The 22,976-nt window shown below is 44.5% G+C and overlaps 1 protein-coding gene across 1 annotated transcript; it reads right to left on the reverse strand.

Moving 5' to 3' along the window:
* Positions 1 to 2,567: 2,567 nt before the first annotated feature.
* On the reverse strand, positions 2,568 to 3,803 carry LOC119350070 (uncharacterized protein At4g15970-like). The gene is made up of 2 exons (XM_037618090.1): positions 3,672 to 3,803; positions 2,568 to 3,535 (listed from the first exon to the last, which is right to left on the reverse strand). Exons 1-2 carry the CDS (start codon positions 3,801 to 3,803, stop codon positions 2,681 to 2,683), a joined length of 987 nt encoding a protein of 328 aa, XP_037473987.1. The 3' UTR covers positions 2,568 to 2,680.
* Between the last annotated feature and the right edge of the window lie 19,173 nt (positions 3,804 to 22,976).

Here is a 22,976-nt window from a genome sequence, read left to right on the forward strand (position 1 = left end):
TCCAATTTGGCAAAAGTTATAGCTCAAGCTCTAGCAGTCCAACCGTAAGGCTGGTCGTAATGATAGTATCATAGCTAGTATCATGCATGCCAACTAGGCAATTTTGATGAATTGTTATAGCATTAAATGAAGAAAGAGAGGGTGGAGTATCATATCATGATGCCGTATCATAATAAATGCTATGCTACTTTGTGTCATGCATGGCAATAAATAGAGTACTACATGATACTAATATATGATACTATGCATTAGGGAGGTAGTATCATACACTAGTATCATATGCATGATACTAGTATATGATACTCCCCATTACAACCAGCCTAAACGTGCATCAACAAATATCAAAGGAGCGATTGTTTGCCAGGTGCCTTTTGTCTTTGACCTCAAAATTACACAGAGAACAAGTGAATGACATACTCAACAGAAAAGACACCTTCGGGCATTTTTTTGATGCAAAATCACCAAAGATCAATGTTATCCAACATATCCTTCTCAATACAGCACAATGTCTTCTATCTTTTGACATAGTTGATCTCAAATAGTTTTTTTAGTAATTTTAGTTTTGAGAAACATCTTTCAGCAGATGGTATAGTCATAGGGAATTTTAAGAGAATTCAATAAGCACTGGACACATTTTGATAGCAATCTGCAGCTGTAACAAAATCAAACATCTCATCTGCTGAAATGAATCTATTTGGCAAAGTCATTTTGAAGCAATGCTACAATCAGCAGAATATATCTTTTTTTTTCTTCAAAAAGGGGGTGTGCCCCAGCCTCTGCATCTGAATGATGCATACGGCTAATATTATTAATAAGCAAAATATCCAACAAAGGTCTCCAAGTCTCCAATAAAAAAAGGTAAAAAAAACTCCACAAGAGCTGAAAAGGAAAAGCCACAACCGGTTGGCAAAGAAGGATAAGAGCACTACATGCCTATCATATTACATGACCGCCATCCAAACCGGTTGAAAATACCCCGAGTTACCATCTCCCATTGGGTAGACGCAGTAATCAAACGCTCCCTGGCCTCCGTCGGAGTGAGTAGCGACCACATACGGATCAACGCCGTGGCTCTGAATATAACCTGCAGAAAATGAATATTTGTTGTTATGTTAAAACCAAATCATTTCTGCAATTCCAGATTGCCCATAATAAAGCACACACTCCCACACGAATGTGTCGTGCTGTATCAAAATTTATCCCATCAAGCCACGTCCCAAATAAAGTATTAATGAAATTCGGTGGTGTAATGTTAAAAACAATGTGGACCGACCGCCACATCTAATTTTGCTAAGGGACAATCCAGAAAGAGATGTTTGATGGATTCGTGTTGGTCGCAGAAACTACATCTAGTAGATCCTGTCCAATTGTGTTTTGCTAAGTTATCCTTCGTTAAAATAACTTATTTATGCACAAACCACATAAATACTTTGATCTTTAAAGGAACTTTGACTTTCTAAACATGTTTCTATTTAGGAATCACACTAGAGTTGATAACATCCAAATACATGGAATATATCTAACTGAAATTTTATGTACAAAAAGAGAGGAATCAAGCAGGTCAAACATCATAACAGAAATAAATAGGCAAGGCCAAAGAATTGAGATCTAGAAATTGCATGAATGGGGAATGGCGAATCTGGGGCACATGCTGCGGGCTGTTGCTCTTGCGGTACTGCAAGGGTGGTGTGTTGCTTGCCTCCGCTAACCTGGGGCCCTTGGGGTATTTATAGGAAGAGAGAAGCCGAAGAAATCCATCTGATGCTCATACAATGGAAAATTCATTGATTAACTTGGGGAATTGGGGTCCTGGGCTCATAGGAACTTGGGATAATCAATTGGTGAAGACTGAAGAAGACGATGGTGGCTGGGAGACGAACGAGCCGGCGGCGTCTTTCTCGGAGATAACGAACGAAAAGGGATTGCGTCGTGTGTGAGTTTCCCCAGTTCTTCTGATCTTCTCTCTTCATGGGCTGGGTCTGCTACCTTGCGTACTAGAATTTGTTTAGGAATATGTATATACTGCTATGCACAGGGTATGGGCCCCTGATTGGGCTGGTCCCTAGGCCGTCGCACTCGTCGCCATGGCCAAGGGCCGGCCCTGGCCAGGGCTCCGCCCGGGATGCTACTCGTCCCATAAGCGGATCATAGCCAGACACCAGAATCCTGGAGTCTGACATAGGCATCCCCAGATGGGAAATGGGGAAGGAGGCAAGCCTGCAATTGAGATTGTCAGAAAACCTATGTTGCTCGGCAGGCGAGTAACCTAAGTAAGCCATGATGGCATTCCCTAAAAAAAGTAGGATGGCGTGCGATATAGCTAAAGGAGGGAACAAATATAACGAGCTCATCCATGTTACGCTCACTCTGGTCTGTAACAACATAAGAGAACTGATACAATACGGCCCGTCGTTAGCAGCGGATGATAGAGCAGAGGAGGCCATGAGGGCATGCTTCAAGATGGTATTTCTCTCAACATAATCATTAGCCACATGAGTTAAAGTGATAGTATTTGATATCAGGGTCTCCACACCCCAATTTATTGTTCCATGGCAACGCACCGATGTTCAACTAGTCTAGGTAGACAAGGGAGAACCCAACAATTGCAGAGGTCAATCTTTTCCGGTAAAACAAGGAAGCAAACCAAGCAGGCAGCCAGCGATGACCGAAGAAAGTTTGATCAGTAGGTGAGCGCGGTGCTGTTGGCGCCGAGCAGCAGCTGCTGCGCCTTAAACTGCCTCCACTCGTCGAGCACGGCGTTGAGCCTGTCGATCTTGTCCTGCAGGCCGTGGATGCAGGCTGCGTGGAAGGTGCATATCTCATGGAAGTTGAACTTCTTCCACGCCTCGCACGCGCTATGGAAGTAGGTAGTGTCCACGAGCTGCACGGTCGCCCCGTGCCTTGCAGCCAGCTCGTGCTTCATCTCTCTGAACACCACCTGGTCGTTCTCCCCGGGCCACCGCGTCCTCGCCTCGTACCAGTCCCTGAAGAACGCCAGGGACGCCGCGGTCGGCCTCGCGTACACAAACCCGCCGTTGGCGGCCTTGTCGAGGTCGTACGGGTTGGTGCCGAAATGGTTGTCGCAGCCGAGGGTGATGTCGGCGCCGACCGGGATGCGCAGCAGCGGGTTTCGGAACCACAAGATGTCCAAGTCAGTAAAGAGGAAGGAGTAGCCGAGCGCGAGCACCCGCGCCTGGAACCTGTTGCGTGCCCACATCATGTCCACGTAGTCCTTGTCATAGAACATGAGCTCCGTGCCATTGGGGGCGGCGCCGTTCGCGCCGGAGAGCAGGTGGCAGAGCGGGTGCATGCGCCGGCACCGCTCGAGCCCCTTGGGGTCGGTGGCCACCACCACCAGGTGCTTCAGAAGGGGCTCCGTCCTCACGCCGGTGCGGAGGCTGTCCAGCAACATCTGGAGGAGCGAGCCGGGCAGCGCATGCGCCTCGTTGGCGAAGGCCAAGATGACGGTCTTGTCCTCCATGGACGCGCTCCGAAGCAGCTCCGCGAGCCCGTCGTCATCGCTTGCGACCGCGGCCTACACGCGCGAACGCGATCGATGGTTTCAGTTCAGACATGCGATAAGACAAAGAATCGAAACAAAAGAGAACTGATGTACTCCCTTAGTGATCTAAACGATGTTATATTTTATTACGGAGGGAGTATGTACGAACCGTGCTGAGCTTCCTGATGCCAGCATCTGCGATGGTGTAGGGGCACGGAGCAGACGGTAGCAGCAGCGCGACAAAGGCTGCCATGGCCGCTGCCCCCAGAACGAAGCACAGCAAATTCGTCACCGAGGTCATGGCCAGTGAAGTGATCCTAGGAAAGTCCGAAACCTCCGAGAGTGCAGTCCAGAGTGCACTACTGTGTACGGACGCGAGGCCCTGTGCCTGTTATAAACCTCGTCGATGCCGAGATTCCTGTCAGAAATCAAGGAAAAAAGAAAAGAAAATGGAGACGTTGTGGCAATTAAAGCCACGGTTGACTCAGATTTCATCTGAGAAGTAAAATATATGGGATGAGATCGGATATTTGATTCTGAGTACGGCTTCCTGAAATCATCACCGTTCACTAGCATGTGGATCTGTGCTGGTTGATGTATTTCTGCAGATATAGCAGATGTATTGATGCGGGCAAATAAAGCCAGCTCGTGGGCGCATTAAATGAGATGACAGCTGGTCAGGTGAGGCGGACCACCCAGTAATTTACCTGAGCCGCCTCCTTACCGACCTCCACTTAGGCCCTGTTTGGTTCATAAGTCCTAAGACTTTTTTTAGTCCTAACTTATAAGTCTCAAGTCCCTAAAAAGTCCATACCTGTTTGGTTCCTGGGACTTATAAGTTTCTATAAGACCATATTACAACTATAAGTCCCTATAAGTCCCTTCTTGAGAATCTTATTTCATAAGTCTCAAATGCCCACTTTAAGTCCCTATAAGTCCCTCCCGTTTGGTTTACATGGGACTTATAGGGATTTATTTAAGTCCCTAGACCAATAAATTCCTGGAAACAAACACCCTCTTATTATATCTCGCACATCGTTGGACAATCTTGTACAAGTGCAGCCGTTTGCAAGCAAGAACAATTGACATTTGCTGCAAAAGAACACCCGCGGTGACGACTCTTCGAATTTCAGTCATGGATTTCTGTCCCTTGTACACTGTTACGTAGAGTAAGAGACCACATCAGCATCACTAATTACTCCCTCCATTTATTTAGGCTGGTCATAGTGGGGAGTAACTTATACTAGTGTCATGCATATGACACTAGTCTAAGTTACTATCTTCATAGTGCAAAGTAACATGGTAGTAGTGTCATAGATGACTTCATTTATTAGCTTATAGACTCATTCTTTCTCGGGAAGCGCTATGTTACAGTAACATATTATGTTACTCTAAACATCTCTCTCCTCATTAAATATATGCCACATAAGCAAAAAAATTGAAGTGCGCTATGTTACTACCTAAGTTACTCCCACTATGACTAGCCTTATACAAGGTCACAGTGGGAGTAACATAGATGATAACATCACACATCTCTAGACAAAACAGATGATGTGGCAAGTAATTAATGAGGAAAGAGAGACATGCGGTAACATAGCTAGTTACAGGATTGCATACTGTCGCCTCGGGTTTACAGGATCGCATGTGGATCAGCGATATCCACGGCCATCTCAGTCCGGCTACTGCTATCGGGTACTTTGACCTATGGCGCCGCTTGCAGACCATCGTCCTTTCTCAAGAGCCCGATATCATCGCTTGGCGCTGGACGAAGAGCGGTGCCTACTCCGCTTCCTCTTGCTACAATGCCTTGTTCACCGGCTCTACGTCCTCCGAGCATTGGTATCTCATCTAGGAATCTGCGGCCCCACTCTCTGTCAAGTTCTTCCTCTACCTCGCCTCTGCTAACCGATGTTGGACGGCGGATCGGCTCGCAAGACGCGGTCTTCCTCATGAGCCTGCTTGCGTCCTATGCTCCCAGCATGACGAGACCCTCCACCACCTCTTGGTTGGGTGTGTTTTCTCCCGCATCATCTGGCACGGCATCCTCTCCTGGTGTTGCTCTGTGATCCTCGTGCCGGATGGCACTATCGACTTCCTGAGCTGGCTCAGCACTGCTATCAACTCTGTTGCAATGGAGAATCGGCGTGGGCTTTCCACTATTGCCGCCCTTACGGCCTGGTCCATCTGGCGTCACCGCAATGCGGTCATCTTCGACAAAATTCCGCCCTCCTCCGCCTCCCTCCTGATGTCGATCAAGGACGACGCCCGCTCCTGGGCCCTTGCAGGAGTCAAAGGACTCAACAACATTATCCCTGTAATGTAGCCTAGGTTATCTGGGCTGAGCAACCCATCTCATGCTCTCTTTGTATCATGTGCACGCCTTGTAGTGTACGTGACCATGATGCCACTCTGTATGTTCTAACCCCTTCTATCAATGCAATGATACGCTAACAGTAGCATATTCGAGAAAAAACATAGCTAGCTACTGTAACATCGCACATACCAAGACAAGATGAGTCTTCAAGCTAATAAATGAAGTATTGCATGACACCACATATATGTTACTCCCCACCATAGAGGTAGAAACATAGAGTAGTAATATATGCATGTTACTAGTTTAAGTTATTACCCATTGTGACTAGTCTATAAGGCTGGACATAGCGGGGGTAACTTAGGTAGTAACTTAACACCCCAAGACAATTTTACTTATGTGGCAAGTATTTAATGAGGAGAGAGGTGTTTGGAGTAACATAATACGTTACTGTAACATAGCGCTTCCCGAGATAAAATGAGTCTATAAGGCAATAAATGAAACAATCTATGACACTACTACTAAGATACTTTGCACTATGAAGGTAGTAACTTAGACTAGTGTCATATGCATGACACTAGTATAAGTTACTCCCCACTATGAGGCTAGTCATAGTGAGGGTAACTTAGGTAGTAACTTAACACATCCCAAGACAATTTTGCTTATGTGGCAAGTATTTAATAAGGAAAGAGGTGCTTGTGGTAACATAATATGTTACTGTAACATAGCGCTTCCTGAGGCAAAATGAGTCTATTAGCTAATAAATGAAGCAATCTATGACACTACTACTATATTACTTTGCACTATGGAGGTAGTAACTTAGACTAGTGTCATATGCATGACACTAGTATAAGTTACTCCTCACTATGACGAGCCTGGCCAGCCTAAGGCCACCAACAATAATCGAGGTAAAAATAATGATACTTTCTCGTACTAGCAACATATTTAATACTTATATGTATGTAGCCATAATGACAGTCAGTTACTTCCTCCACTCAGTTTTCTTGCATGCATGTGACGTATTAATGATCTCAATAAATAAAAAGAAAAGCTAACTAGCAAAGCACATATTAAGTTTTACATTGGTACCTAGCAAAGCACACATTGAGTTTGTGGCCACAGACCCATATTACAGGTACTAAGGTAGAAACTAATGGCCACTTAAGTCAATGTTGTAAACTAGTCTTTCTCCTTGCTTGACGTGTTAATTAATGTGTATTTTTCTTTCCAACGCACAATAAGACAACTCTCTCACTCCTCGTTGGTTGATTAATGTGGTGCATTAAAATGAAACCTTCTCACCCTCGCATGCATGCATGGGGTATTAATGTTCTCGGTTGTTAGTACGATGCAAACCTCATAAATTTTATCTTAATCTTTACTCTCAATGGAGCAGTTGGTAGCATGGTACTCCGGTTTTATTTTTGTTCGGTTTTTATTCGTCCCATCCCACCACCCCCACCAACTGGTTTTTCTCCTTTTTATTAAAAACCAAATCTTATTGAAGAAGATATATTTTCCATGCTTAATTTGACAGGTTCTGATTCATTCCAATCACGTAAATAAATAGATAATTCAGAATTCAGAACTCTCACCATATATTTAAGATTACCTTCCTAAAATATAGACGTAATATTTTCCTCGATAACCTTTCAAAACAAAATGATATATTTCTCAAAAACAAATCATTAAGTCTACACACTATGTCTCGCCTCGCTCTGGTTAATTTTTTCTCACCATTATATATTTGAACCTTATTTTATCAGTAAGATCAATTTTCGGTATAACTTTCATATGGAAAGAAATGGATCACGATAAATCTTTAAGTCGTTTCCTTTCCTACTCATTCCATCGATCGACAGGAAATCCCCCGCCCGCGCCCTCACCGATTTTTATTTCCATGTGACCTAATTCTCCCCACGCCCTGCCCCCTTTCCATCCCTCATGCTCCACCGCCCCCAGTACCCCATGGACATGATTGCCGCCGCAGCCTCCCGATCTCCCTCTCCTCGCATCGCCGCCTGCGACGCAGCTTAACCACCGTCTCCACTGGCGCCTCGACGGTTGTGGCCTCCGCTCTAGATCCGTCCGCCGTTGATCCCATATCCATCCATCTGCCTGAGTGGAAGGCGGAGGGAGGCTGCTGGGGCCTGAGTGGTCCGACCGAGGGTGTGGCGCCCAGCTCCGACATGGTGGATGCACCGGTCTTGACGCCGATGCGCTGTCTCCTCGCCATCTTCGACCACAACCTTGCCTTGTCCGGCCGCTGCTCTGCAATCGTCGTCTTCGAGTCTCCCAGGACCACTAATAGGCTCGCCACCTCCGCTCACTGGTCCGCCATGTCTTCGATGTTCCCCGCATCCCGCCAGCGAGCCTCCTGCGGCCCGCACGTACTCATCGATCTCTCTTATCCCGCGACAGAGCTCGCCCCTATCCTCGCCGGCGCCATGACCGTCTTCCACATGGATCCTACCTCCTCTGCCAGCACTGACGGCGACCGCGGCCCCAAGCGCAGTGGCCACGAGTGCCATGAGGCTAGACAACTGGGACGAGGTCGAAGATTCCCAGCTCGGCCACCTCGACCTCCACCCTTGTTCTCGCACGCTGACGGTTCATCATCATGCATCGGGATGAGGCCGGAAGACCCGGCAGCCTTGGCGGAATAGGAAGAGGAGTCAAATGAGGCTGAGGGGAGCATGACAGAGCGCCCTCGCTGCACGAGATCAAGAACCAGTCTATTCAGAACGAACGAAGAGGCTCATCTCTATCCGCTTCGGTGTGGTGCCGGCAGTCGTTGCAGAGCCAAACACACCTGTCCAGGCTGCGGCATGGTCAGGGCTCCACAGTTTGTAGGGTGGATGGTTGCACGGGGCCATTCTTGCTGCTGGTGCCATGGGGCACCTTACGCGGCTCCTCCCCCGCATCCGGTGGAGCTGCGAACGGCTGCGTCGGCGTGTGTGTGTTCTGATGTGTGTGCGGTTGATGCTTTGCTTGTGGGCTGATGAATAGTGATCATGCGTGCGTGTGCTAGAGTCTGCTCATGTGTGCATGTGCTAGCACTACTAGGGAAAACATTATACACAGAACTTTAGCAGTAGCGCAGGTCAAAGAAGCACGCTGGTGCTAAGTAGCAGTAGCGCGCCTGTGCAAACCGCGCTGTAGATAAAGTTTTAGCAACAGCGCGTCTTGTTCTAAACACGTTACTACTAAGATTCCCACGGCTTAGCCGATAGGCTACACATAGTAGTAGCGACCTATATCGAACCGCGCTACCGCTGCTTTCTTTGCAGCAGCGCGTTTTAATCTAAACTCGCTACTGCTAAAGGATATAAAATTAAATGGAAAGCACATAGAAAAGTAATTGAAAATGAAAGAAATAGAATAAGGTGGAAGGAAAAAAAATAAAATGTGAAGAAAAAACTAAATGAAAAAGGGGGAAAAGAGAAAGGAGTAGCAGTAGCGTATATCCCAGAATGCGCTGTAGCTAACGTAGTAGTAGCGTGCTTTCTGAAACGCGCTACTGCTACTTCTGACTTAACCACGGGGTTCGTCCTTCCCCACGGCTACTTCCCCCAAATCCAGCTCTCCACTCTCGCCGCCGCTGTCGCCCGTCGGCCGCCGCGCGCTCTCCGCACACCCTCTACACCGCCCCGACCCAAGATTCAACGCCGCCCCCGCCCTGACCTCAACGCCGCCCCCGACCCCGACGTCGACGCCGCCATCCGCCGCGCGCCCGAGCCCCGATCCTGACCTCGATGCCGCCTGCCCCTCCCTCGTCGCAGGCACCCGAGGTGAGCACGCCTGCTCCTCCCTCTCCCCTACCTCTGCCTAGGGTTTCTTTATATTTTAGTTGCATCAAATTAGTTAGGGTTCATGTAAGGGTGGAAACGAATCGGATGCGGATGCGGCTCAAATGAGTTAGGGTTCATGTAAGGGTGGAAACGAATCAAATTTCGAAGATGAATCATAAAACGAGTAAAATTTGACCACTTATTTCATTTTATAGTTGGATAATTGGAATATCCGCTACCACTTTCCACCCCTAGCTTCATCAAATTAGATGGTAATTAGGGCAGTAGTTCCTAGGTACTAATTAGTTAGTAAGAACTAGGTACCAATTAGGTACTAGTTTATTTTTATTTATAGTAAGTTTATTTTTAATAAGAACTAGTTGAATTAATAGAACTAGTTAGTAAGAACTTGTTGCTTTTTTTTAGTTAAAGCAATTTTTCCCGCATCGACGTGGACGATGCCTATCCAGCATCCTCGTCGTCGAGTCGGCGGAGGACAACACCTGCTTGACCGGATGGGCCATGTCCGGGACTGGGCTCCGCCGGGGTGGTACTGGGAGGCGCTACCTACCGGGGGGCGCAGGTTGGTGAGGAGCCAGCCTGTCGTTGACCCGAACCTTCTTTGGTGGCGGTCGCGTGGGCCATTGACGGTCTAGAGGCTCGAGGACCCTACGGAGGCGGTGCGTCACCGTGTCAGTGAGGAGGACGCGCACGTCCGTCGCTACTTGTTTGCGTTGGAGCATAGGTTCTCCAATACCTGGCAGGTTCTCCAGGGATCTCACTGGAGCTATGATCCCGCGCCGATACCCGTCGTGTGCTAGGGTTTTAGTTGTATTACTGATGTTATATGTATGACACTATTCGGGATGTATTAGTGATAATATTCGATGATGTATGAATGCATGAGATGATTTACTTTTGCTTATTGAATGCATGCTAATTTGAGTCCTATAAGATATTTTGAAATGTATATCTTGTGTTGCTCAAATAGGATATGTGCTTGCCCAAGTGGCCGGTCATGTTTGCAGGTTACACCTCCGAGTGGCCTATGTTTTGCCGCAGTGTTGATTCATTTTCGTTCTGGCAAATTTCAGGCGCTCGATATGTCCTATTTTAGCAATGGTCATGCGGATTTTTCCGTGAATTTTGGCATGACTTGTGCCAGAATATGTAGGAAATATCGAGTGCCTGGATTTGTGTGTTGAGTATCCTGGTAGTTGTCTTCGATCGATTTTCAATTAATGTTTTAATTATGAACATAGGAAATGTCTGACGATGAAAATGATTTCGGTATTTGCAAATACTGCGAAGACGAGCGCGGCCTGTGCGACGGAATCTTTCTAGATGATGATAGGCGCTTCAGCATCAAGCTGGACGAGAACTTCGAAGTGGATACAGTAAGTCACAACGACAAGTCTTTTTTCGTAATTAAGCATGACATTTGCTTCATTTGCTTCAACTTATAATTTAAGCATGACATTAAGCATGATAAGTCTTTTTTTTACTATTCTACTAGCGTATCCCCTGCCATGCAACAATTTTTGTATTGGATAAGATAGGTTTCAGTCGTACTATGGAGGAAAAGAAAGTTTACTTGAAGACCGAGCATGGTTATATTTTCCACGCAAAATTATACAATTCAGACAACTACACCTATTTTGGATGCAAAACATGGCGAGCACTATGCAAGACTTATGCATTTGAGCTGATATGGTTATCACCTTTGATATTCGTCCGGAAGATGATATTGAAGGTAATACCGACATCTGGGTCGATGTGCAGACGCCTCCAGTTATACCATCATGTAAGTTTCTCAACCATATTTATGTCTTTGATATTGTTTATTCAAAAATAATTGACAACTAATTTGTATTGTCAGCTTATTTCGGTGCAAGCAAACATGTCCAGCGCTTGGTAGACAGGACCTACTACTGTCCCGAGGCTGAACTAAACTGCGATGAGCTAAGTCATTATGTTTCATGGCTTGAGGATCTTGATACTGTCAAGACAATTTTTCTTCCTGCATTTAGAAATGTTAGTACTGAAAACGTGCGACCAATAGTGTTCATAATGAACTATGGTCACATCTATTTAGGAAGGATGGTAAGATTTTTACTATTTGTCCTCAGTGTATCTTTTCCATACATTATTTTTGAAGCTAAACTTCATTGCTAAGTATGTTACCATACGATGTTCTTCAACAGGGACTCCCGATGAATGTTGTGCCTTATGGGATCGAGACTAAAGGTACCATGAGTATTATTAGCTTACGGTCAAGATATCCTACAAATTACTTTAGTGCATTCAAGATTAGCGACGGATGCTTAATAGTGCAAGACTGCACCAAATGTGTGATGGAGAAGCACAGAGAAGTACCAGGGGGCAACAAACAGATGCGCTACCCACGATTAGGAGACAGGTTCATCTGCATGCTCCAACTTGATCAAGGAGGAGAGCTACACATGTGTTATGTTATTTTACCTAAGAGAGAGCAGCAGGAGTGATTAGCTAGCTAGAAATGAGTTTGAGGATGATGATGTGCTACACTATTACTATGATGATAAAACAGCTAGTGTTGGTGGTAATGACTATGATGATTATTATTAGCTAGTGTTAGTGGTGATTAAATAAATACTGTTAGTGGTAATGACTATAATGATGATTAAATAGCTTGTGCTGGTGGATTACATTCAAGCGGAGGCAACATGTGGTGCACATCGAAAGTACTACTAGTCCAAAGTAGATCAAATTTGGATTAGTAGTATACTTTTGACATGCACCATATATTGCATCCATTTGAACCTAATCCACCTTCATTTGACACACTGTTATGGACATAATGATGTAAACCTCATAACTGGTATTGTACCAATATTTGTACGATGGCGCATAAATACACTAAAAATAAAAAAAATAAAAAAAAGAATACTAGTAGCGATGGAGAGAAAACACGCTGCCAGTAGTTACATTAGCAGTAGCGTGGGAGTGAACAAATGCTGCAGCTATTTGTCCTAGCAGTAGCGCGTGCGGGCATGCGTTACTGCTAAGCAATAGCTGTAGCACCTTATTAGTAGCGTGCCTACCCGCGCTACTAGTGAGCACAAAACCAGCGCTACTGCTAGGGTTTTCCCTAGTAGTATAGACTGATGTATATTATCTTTTTTTGCAGGAACTGATGTATTTTATCTACTGTTGCAGGATATTTGAGATCACCGTGAGCCTGTGTTTTGATTTTCGGCCGAAAAAACTAGATTTCGGCCGAATTTCGGCCATCTCGGCCTAGGGCGAAATATATCTTCGACCAAAATTGGTCCAATTTGACAAATTTTGGTCAAAGTTTAGTCAAATTTCGGTCAAAGTTTGGTCAAATTTTGGCCGAAATTCAGCTATCTCGGCCTGGGGCGAAAAAAATCTCAAACCGAAAGTCAAAACGCAGCCGTGAGCACATCTAGCAGCACAACTCCTTCAATCCGAGGTAAAACACACACCCCACTGCCTACCCCTTGTTTCTTTTTCTGAAATATTTGACACTAGAAGAGAACGTTGATTTACCTCTGAATAATTGGCTTCTTGTAGACAGATTGTGTGCTATTGAATTATTCTTGTTCACATGTTAAAGTATCATTTGTAATTGCATTGTAGATGGACAGAAAAACAAAGATGTTAATTTATGCGGTCTGCAGTCCAGTGGTTTGTCAACATGATAGCATTGGTTGTTCAATCCAGAAAAAGAAAAAGAAGAGAGGCAATTACGTATGCCCCATTTGATGAGAGAGATAGGATGAGAAGATAGTATTTTGACAACAAAATATGGAAGAATGACACAACTTGTCTGAACATGCTTAGGCTTCGGAGAGAACCTTTCTTTAGGTTTTGTCAAATCTTTAGGGATCGCAACTTGCTAAAGGACACAATACACTTGACTGTTGAGCAACAAGTAGCCATGTTCTTGCACACTTTTTGTTTTGGTCTATTATGAAACAGTATAGTTTTTCGAAATTATGACTGTACATAACATGTTTTTTTCCTTCCATTGAAAAATTGCAAATTATGAGGGTAATCTCACCATCTCAAGTCAAAAAGGTTACCACAACCCTTATCCTTCATTTATCCCTCGAACCAAACACTACAATGGCTATCCTCAACCACGTTTCATCTTTTGAACCAAAAAAAATATGGGATAACTCCACCCTTCCAACCAACCTGAAAAAGGGCTATCCCTAGCCAGCTGGTTGGGGATGCCCTCAACCACCTTAGCCTGGCCCTCAAACCAAACACATCCTAAGGCATGCTTCGTTTAGTATCTGACCTTTGACTCTATAGCCCATTAAGGTCTGGTGAGTGCACATGCTCAATTATGTGATGTAGTTGTTTTCATGTTCTATAGTTCGGTGGTACCAGGTTGTGTGTACAATGGGATGTTCTTAAAGATCTGAACTTGTTTCAATGGAGGCATACAATTTAGTTGAGAACTATTTTCTCAACAACCATTGGATGCTACATGTCTGGGTATAGCTAATTCAGTTGAATCTTGGCTAAGAGGTTCTCTGATAGTTAGGGCAACCACATTTTATTCTCAAGCCATTGAATCTTTTGGTGAAATGCATCGAGCTGGTTTTAGCATGACCATCCGTGCAATGCCAGCTTATTTTCTGAAGTGGGCTACTTCAGTACGCTTAGTCAATTGCAAACAGGGTCATGTAATAGGTAGGATCAACAAGAGTTGGCTGGCAACTGCTATATAGTACATATATGTTATGGATCAGCAAAGTTTGTTATTTTTTCTTCTTGTTAATTTAAGCCCTTAAGGTTATGTTGTTAAATGCGTACACAGAACTTAGTTCCAGATTTAACAAGAGCACATTTTACAATGAGCTTTATAGCTGGTGTTGATCATAATCAGTAAGTGTCCAGAGCATTTCAATTATTTTCTGCTTTGTGCACATTAAATACCTAGCGTTCAGTATGCCTATTTGTAGCATATTGCAGACTTGTAGTGAAGTAGCGCCATGCTAAGTACTAGATGCACCTTATTTTCAAATATGCTTTTCTGAAAATGTAATATACTTAAGGCAGCTTGTGTTAATTTTTTGGTATTACTCTCTCCGTGCCAAAATAAGTGTCTCTTAACTTTGTACTCCCTCCGTTTCTAAATATAAGTCTTCGTAGGAATTTCACTATGGACTACATACGTAGCAAAATGAGTGAATCTACACTCTAAAATGCATCTATATACATCCGTATGTGGTTTATAATGAAATCTCTACAAAGACTTATATTTAGGAACGGAGGGAGTACTAACTTTAGTACAAAGTTGTACTAAAGTTGAGATAGTTTATTTTGGGACGGAGGGAGTATGTGACTTCCACCAGATAGTAAATAGTTATACTATTTATGAGATATAGTAGAATCGATTATACATGGGTATAAAGTAGAAAATTGTAAGGCATCATATGTTGTTTCTTGGGATACCACCACACAAGTAGTAATTTCATGGAATAAAACAATCTCTTTGTCTAGCATGTTTTAACTTTTCACATGGCCCGTTGAACGACCATTCAATTTAGAAGACGCATTTAAAATTGTGTGGTTCTGCAACACCTCTGTTTTTGCTCAACAAAGAAATAACAATGTTGCACCAAATAGTTTTTAAGTTCTGTATTTACTTCCTAAATGCATTAGTTTATGCACACAATAATTTTTTACTAAGGATCTTACTGATATAAGTCCGAACTATGTATTTGAACCTTTCTAGCAATATGAATAACCATCCATGTTAGTATATTATCCTTTTTCTGATAATGATCTGTTGCAGCTCTAGAAACTAGGTCTCTCATCCACGTCAATAATGCTTGAAAATCAATTCATTTGCCAAATAAATTGTGAACAATGATGTCATATATGTCAACCAGCCAGCTATGTATATAATTTTTGTGAGCTCTGGATTCAACTGATATGTCTAGCCAGAACGAAATAGCAAGTTTTGTGCAACTTCAAATTTTCAGAGAAAATGATGCTTAATTCAAGGGGTAGTTTTGGCTCTGGACTTTTGAACTATTAATTACTTACAAATTGAAGTACATAACTAACCCAGAAGGCACTGGCATCTCACTTACCTGACTGCCCTATCTTCTCTGCATGATGCCACTTCGGATAAAATGCCGCCTTTTCATTTCTTTTTAAAGAAGTACAATGTTACAGTTAATAATCCTTCATTATATTGCTTGTATTACAGAAGAAATGATTTCCCTTCTTGTCAAATCGAAAACAGCTGACACGCCCAAGTGTGAAGTAGTTGATGGTCGAGAATTGAAATCAAGGCATAGGGGAGAGATCTCAACTATGCCATCTATAACAGGTTTGTTGGTTTCTCCCCAAACATTTTCAGTTGTTGCATATAGTTGTGCGCAAATACTTGACATGTTTTTGCTCCGACAGAGAGAAGGATTGGCAAGATTTCAATTTTGTTCAAAATTGTGTTGATTTTGATGTCGTTTCATTTTTCAAGTACGCAAGGACCCAAAGTTATTCAAGAACCTTCTTACCCATGACCACTATGAGCAGGTGTTGCATCAGGTCTTGCTGTGCTGGAAGCTCTCTAGGAATGACTCCGTTGCCATGCCTCGCTTAGCAGCATAATTAGCACGGTCCGGATTGCAGTCAAGACTCCTCGAAGCAGATCAATAAGATCATGAAGCTTGTCCTACTGTTTCAATGCAATCATGTAACTAATAACCAGTCCATTCATCAATATCATCCTTATGTAAAATGATTTAGTAGGCTAGTTGACGATGTGAAATTATGAGATCGTTTGATCTGCCCATTTTCACTAGCATTCCCTTTTTGGATACCATTCATATGGTAATTCATATCTCATGTTTCCCATAAAAATCATAAGTAAAACAAATCAGAATTTAGAAAATGTTCACAAACTTCAAGAAATGTTCACATTTTCCAAATTGTTTGCATACTTCAGGAAATGTTCATAATTTTTAAAATTGTTAACAATTTCAAAAAAAATCAAAACTTCAAAGAATGGTTTATGATTTTTGATATTTTGTGATTTAAATTTTATTTTTCGTATTTTTAAAAAAAGTTCGGAAAATTTGGAAATTATTCGCCTTTTCCCCAGTTTTTTGTAATTCATGAAATGTATTAGTTCGCAAAACTTTTTAACATTTTTTATTTTTTTTAATCCAGAAACATTTTGATTCATGAAAATTTATTTAATTTCATACACACCATTTCCGATTTCATGAGTTTTTTCGAACGCATGAACATTTTTTTTGAATTATTGAACTTTTTATTACATTCATGATTTTTATTTAATTTGATGAAGTATTTTTAATTCACACTTTTTGATATTTTTTTGTTCTTAAAAATGGTTTCGAAAGGAAAAAATACTACATATATAAAGCACCTGTGCTTTAGGGAGGTTTTTTTTGCTTCTATCGGTATCACGTGAGGGTGGTGGGCACTTGTACGTGAATAAGCACATGTAAGTGAAGAAAACAAAACCGTAAGATCCTGCGCGTTGTTCTTGACACATTATAGGGACTTTTTGTGGGCTATCGCTCGGTCGCCGCTCGCTACAGCCGAGGCATGTCAGCGCGCGGGGCGGTGAACAGGAACCAAATGGACTAGGTCGTTCGTTAGTTTTTCTGCATTTTGTTTTTTGCCGTTCACTGATCGTGGGAAGGTGCCCTTCCCATAGAGAAAAAACTTTTGAAAATGCAAAAAAAAAAAAAAATGGAACCACTCTCACGATTGGAACTAATCTATTCCGAGCAACGGTCGGTCCGTTTGGAAACCTCGATCTCCCTTCACAAATTGTTAGCTTGGTTTTCTCAGCCTTGGCTTCTTTGTGGGAACCAACGGATGCAAACCACCAATCTGTCCTAGACACCCCTAGTAGGCCCCCTCAAGGGGGACTGACACTTCTACAGGGATGGGAGGAATTCAGTGGATTAGATAAAGAATATTGTTTATTTCCTCCCATACCCAGCAGGTGAGGTAGAGATGGAGGGCGTCCCTGTTGTTACTTGTCGGGTTCTTTTCGTTTTCTAATTTTTGCTATTTATTTCTATTCTATTTCTGAATACATGAACAATATTTAAAGTTGGATTTTTAAAATTCATGGACTTTCTTTTAAATCCTCGAATAATATGTAAATTCGCAATCAAATTATAAAATTTGGGAACATTTTATTAAACTCATGAATATTTTTTTAATTTATATATTTTGTAAATACATGAATAATTTTATTAATCAGGTAGCATTTTTCTAACTCTGTTACATATTTTAAAATTCGTTATCATTATTTGAAATCCAGGAATGCTTTTGGAAAATTCACAAATAAATATTTATCCCTGAAAATTCTTTAAATCACGAAAAAAATCAATTCAAATATATATTCCAAACCGTGAACAATTTATAAAATCAAGAGAAAAATTAAATTCCTGAACGTTTTTTAAAACATTGGAACGTTTTCTCAAAGTCATAACCAAAATTTAAAATTCAGAAACATTTTTCAAGATCATGAATATTTTCTGAATTTGGAACAGTTTTTTAAATCTGTGAACATTTGTTGAAATCCAGGAACTATTTATAAATTCAGTATAGTTTTCAATTTTTTGGCAGTTGTTATTGTCTGTTGGTGGATATTATTTTTCCCCAACCATTTCTATTTTATTTTTATTTCGAATTTTTATTTTTGTTTTGGGGTTTTATATATTTTTGGTTTATGTTTTCTTCCCCTTTTACCATTTTTGGGGGTTTTCCTTTTTATTTCTATGCAATAAATAAAAATATTTGATATTTTTTTAATACATACCGAACATGGTTCTATGCATTGAACATGTTTAATATATAGTGAACAGCTTTTTAATATATGGTGTATGGAAAATATACAATAAACTGGGGAACAGGTCTACCTATTCATCTAAAATTTCTTTTAGAAAACTATAGAGCAAAAGGTATGGAAATATATATTAATAATACTAAAATGGATAACCTATAGTAGGAAACTAAAGGCGGAAAGTTCGAGGGTGGAATTTAGGACCTCGAAATTGTTTTGAAAAAAAAACTAAAACCTCATCTCAAAGTTTCAAGGAATTCTAGAAACAAACTACATGTTCATATGGATGTATACTACAAATGTATAAAGTTTCATGATGAAATAAGTTAACATGACAATTTCCTGGATTTTTAACAGTGAAAGCGAGTGTACTGTTCTCCGTTTTCAAAATCACAAATTTGCCATCTATTGCGTAGTCCGCTAGTTAACCTATATCATCGGCAATCTGTACGCACATATGGTATACATCCATTTGAGCTACAGGTACGTACGTAAGCACCTTGCACTGCATGCCAGCTGAAACTACTAAACACTGTCAAAACAAAGTCAAAATACATGAAAAAACTCCACGCAAAAGAAAAATACATGAAGAAACATAATAAGGTTTTTATCGCGCCACCAAAGGCCCCGTAGTTTCTCCCTTACCAGAGATTAAAACTAATAATACTTTACCCCGCAAAAAAAAACTAATAATGCTTTATCCCGCAAAAAAAAACTAATAATGCTTTCCAAAAAAACGTAAAAAGGAAAGATGTCTAAGCCCACGTTCAAACTGGGGACCTTTAGTGTGTGAGACTAACGTGATGTTAGACTATGTATAGCTTCTGTACTTATGTACGTATTGTAACACAACCATTATATATAATGAGATAAGCCACCCCTAGAGGGTTGCGCTGGTTCCCAAAACTTATTGTCTTACATGGTATCACGCTAGGTTACGATCGCTTCCGGTTCTAAACCCTAATACCCGCACCGCCGCAGCAGCCGCCGCCGCCTTCACCGCAGCCGCCGCGCCACCGATCGCGCCGCCGCCATGTCGAGCGCCGCCACCACCGGTTCCACTGCTGCGGGCTTCCTCCCGGCCTCTCTTGCGGCTCTGCTCAACCTCCCGCTCGATGCCGTCTTCGTTCCGGCTCCGATCGGGACAAGGAGCATCGGCTCCGTCTTCTCCACGCCACCGGCGCCCTCTCTTGGGCGTGACCTCGTAGTCCACACCGCGGTGCCGCCGTCCGCTGCGGACTCCACAGGCGTCGTCCCGCCGCTCCTGCCGCAAGCGGATCACACCGCCCCGCTGGCGGGGTTGGCGGCGTCCGCCCCGGCCGCGGGCCTTGCGGCGTCCGAACCGGCCGCGAGCTTTGCGGCGCCCGCCCTGGCTGCGGTCCCGCCTCCTCCCGCATCGGCTTCGGTGCCTCTGGCTGCCTCCATGGTGTTTGCACCCCAGGCAGCCTCCTCGATGGGATCGTCTTCGCCGCCGCCGTTTCACGTCGGTCATCTCATCACCATCAAGCTCTCCGCCGACAACTACATCTTCTGGCGTGCGCAGGTTCTCCCGCTCTTGGGGAGTCACTACCTGCTAGGCTACGTCGACGGATCGCTTCCCTGCCCACCCGCGCTGGTAGACAGCATGCACGGTCCGGTCTACAATCCGGCCCATCGCGTCTGGACGGGGCAGGACCAGGCGAACCTCTCCTCCATCCAGGGGTCGCTCTCGCCGGCAGTTGCCGGCCTTGTTGTCTTCGCGAAGACGTCTCATGAGGCCTGGACCATCCTTGAGCGCACCTTTGCAGCGCAGTCCCAGGCTCGTGTCTCTGCACTCCGTCGTCAGCTTGGAGAGTGTCAGAAGCTTGACTCCACTGCCACTGAGTTCTACAACAAGGTCAAGGGCCTCGCCGACACATTGGCCTCCATTGGACAGCCCCTCACCGACTCCAAGTTCAACTCGTTTATTGTCAATGGTCTTGATGAGGAGTATGATGCCTTAGTCGAGATCATCAACGAGCGGGGCAACTCGACACCCATGCTGGCACACGAGGTTTTCTCTCGGCTCCTTCTCACTGAGCAACGGGTCGAGACTCGCCGCACCAGGGGCACTGGCTCCCTCTCGGCCAACGCCGCCACCAAGGGTGGCCGCTCTTCTTCATCACCCCGGTCTCCCTTGGGGCTGCCACCGTCGCCCGCCTCGGCCCCCCACCTACTGCGACCTTACCGGGGGCTGGCGGTCCACGTGTGTGTCAGCTTTGTGGCCGCGATGGGCACTGGGCCTCCAAGTGTCATAAGCGCTTCCAGCGAAGCTTCCTTGGTCTTGGCAATGACGGCAAAGATACACGCAACAATGCCCGTCAGGTCGCCATGGCTGATCGTCCCGCGCCGCAGAAGCACCAGGGACACACTCAGTCCTACTCCATCGATCCACACTGGTACATGGACTCTGGGGCGACAGAGCATCTGACCAGCGAGCTGGGGAAGCTTCACACTCGTGAACCCTATCATGGCTCCGACAAGATCCACACCGCCAATGGAGCAGGTATGCACATCTCTCATATTGGTCAAGCATCTCTTCTCACTAGACATGCCAATAGGAGTCTTCAGCTTCGCAATGTTCTTCGCGTTCCATCTGTGACCCGCAATCTTCTTTCAGTTCCTAAACTCACACGTGATAATAATGTGCTTTGTGAATTTCACCCTTTTGATCTTTTTATTAAGGATCGGGGCACGAGGGACATTCTTCTTAGTGGGCGGTTGTGCCAGGGCCTCTACCGTCTGGAGCATCCTGGCGTCGCTCGCGTTTTCAGTGGAGTTCGGGTCTCTCCGTCACAGTGGCATGCTCGTCTTGGTCACCCGGCCACACCTATTGTCCGTCATATTTTGCGTCGTCATGAGCTTCCTAGTTTGTCTAGTAATAAAGATGTAGCAGTGTGTGATGCTTGTCAGCAGGGGAAGAGTCATCAACTTCCTTTTTCGGAGTCCAGTCGTGAGGTGAAACATCCTTTAGAACTTGTGTTTTCAGATGTATAGGGTCCTGCTCAGACTTCTGTCAGTGGTCATAATTACTATATCAGTTTCGTTGATGCTTATAGTTGCTTTACCTGGCTTTACCTTATTAAACGCAAATCTGATGTGTTTGATATTTTTGTTCAGTTTCAAAAACATGTTGAACGTCTTCTCAAGCACAAAATTGTTCATGTCCAGTCGGATTGGGGGGGCGAGTATCGCAACCTCAACTCTTTCTTTCAGTCGCTTGGGATAGCTCATCGTTTAGCATATCCACATACACATCAGCAGAATGGTTCAGTCGAACGTAAGCATCGTCATATTGTTGAAGCTGGTCTTACTCTTTTGGCCCATGCATCTGTTCCGTTTCGGTTTTGGAGTGATGCTTTCACCACTGCATGCTTTCTCATCAACCGTACTCCTACTCGTGTTTTAAACATGAAGACTCCCATTGAGGTTCTCCTTAATGAACAACCTGATTATACCTTTCTCAAGGTATTTGGGTGTGCTTGCTGGCCGCATCTTCGTCCATATAACAAGCGCAAGCTTGAGTTTCGTTCTAAGAAGTGTGTTTTTCTTGGCTATAGCTCTCTTCATAAAGGTTACAAATGTCTTCATGTTCCCACTAATCGTGTCTATATATCTCAGGACGTCGTGTTTGATGAGCATGTTTTCCCCTTTGCCAACCTTCCTGTGTCTACTGTCGAACCACCATCCCTGCATTCATCCTCTGTTGCTTTTGACCAATTTGATGATGTTGCATACTCTCCTTTGCTGTTACCTAACCATGGTGCAGGAACCGGACGTGGAGCTCGTTTGGAGCTGTTGGAGGATTCACCATCATCATCGTCGTCTTCTGGTGGGCACGTCGATCGCCCTATGTTGCATGGCGTCGATTCGCGTGCTCATGCATGGTCACCCGACGAGCCCGTCGCGCCGAGCATCTCCACTGCTCAGTCCGCTACGCCAGCGATCGCCGAGTTTCCAGCGGCTCGGCCTTTTTCGCCAGCGGCCGCCGAGTCGCCCGTGGCTCGGCCCGTCACGCCGTCTTCGCCTGCGGCTCGGCCCGTCACGCCGTCTTCGCCCGCGGCTCGGGTCCTCACGTCGCCTTCATCCGCGGATCGGCCCGCGACACCGGCCGCGCCATGGCCCACTATGCCGAGCTCGCCAACGGCCCGGTCTGTGATGCCGGAGTCGCCAGCTGCTTCGTCGGCTCTGCCGGTTTCGCCGGTGGGCCGGCCTTCTTCGTCGACCGAGTCCGAGGCTACCGTGACTGGCTCCTCGTCACCGGCTGACTCGTCAACGTCGCCGTCCTCCAGCCCGTTGCAGGCTGCTCCGTCGACCTCGGTGGTTCCTGTGTCCCGACCACATACACGCAGTCGCAGTGGCATTTTCAAACCTAAGGAACGTAAGGATGGTACGGTTGCTTGGTTGGCTGCTTGTTTGGCTGCCGCTATTGCGGATCCATCTTCTGAGCCTCGCTCATATCAGGCTGCCCTGCGCATTCCACATTGGCGAGAGGCT

Source organism: Triticum dicoccoides, chromosome 1A (genome assembly GCF_002162155.2).
Source record: "Triticum dicoccoides isolate Atlit2015 ecotype Zavitan chromosome 1A, WEW_v2.0, whole genome shotgun sequence".
NCBI classification, from domain to species: Eukaryota; Viridiplantae; Streptophyta; class Magnoliopsida; order Poales; family Poaceae; genus Triticum; species Triticum dicoccoides.

Coding starts and splice junctions, on each gene's coding strand:
- LOC119350070 (XM_037618090.1), bottom strand. CDS start 3,803: ATGACCTCGGTGACGAATTTGCTGTGCTTCGTTCTGGGGGCAGCGGCC. Junction 3,536..3,671: donor GCATCAGGAAGCTCAGCACG/GTTCGTACATAC, acceptor TCGCGCGTGTAG/GCCGCGGTCGCAAGCGATGA.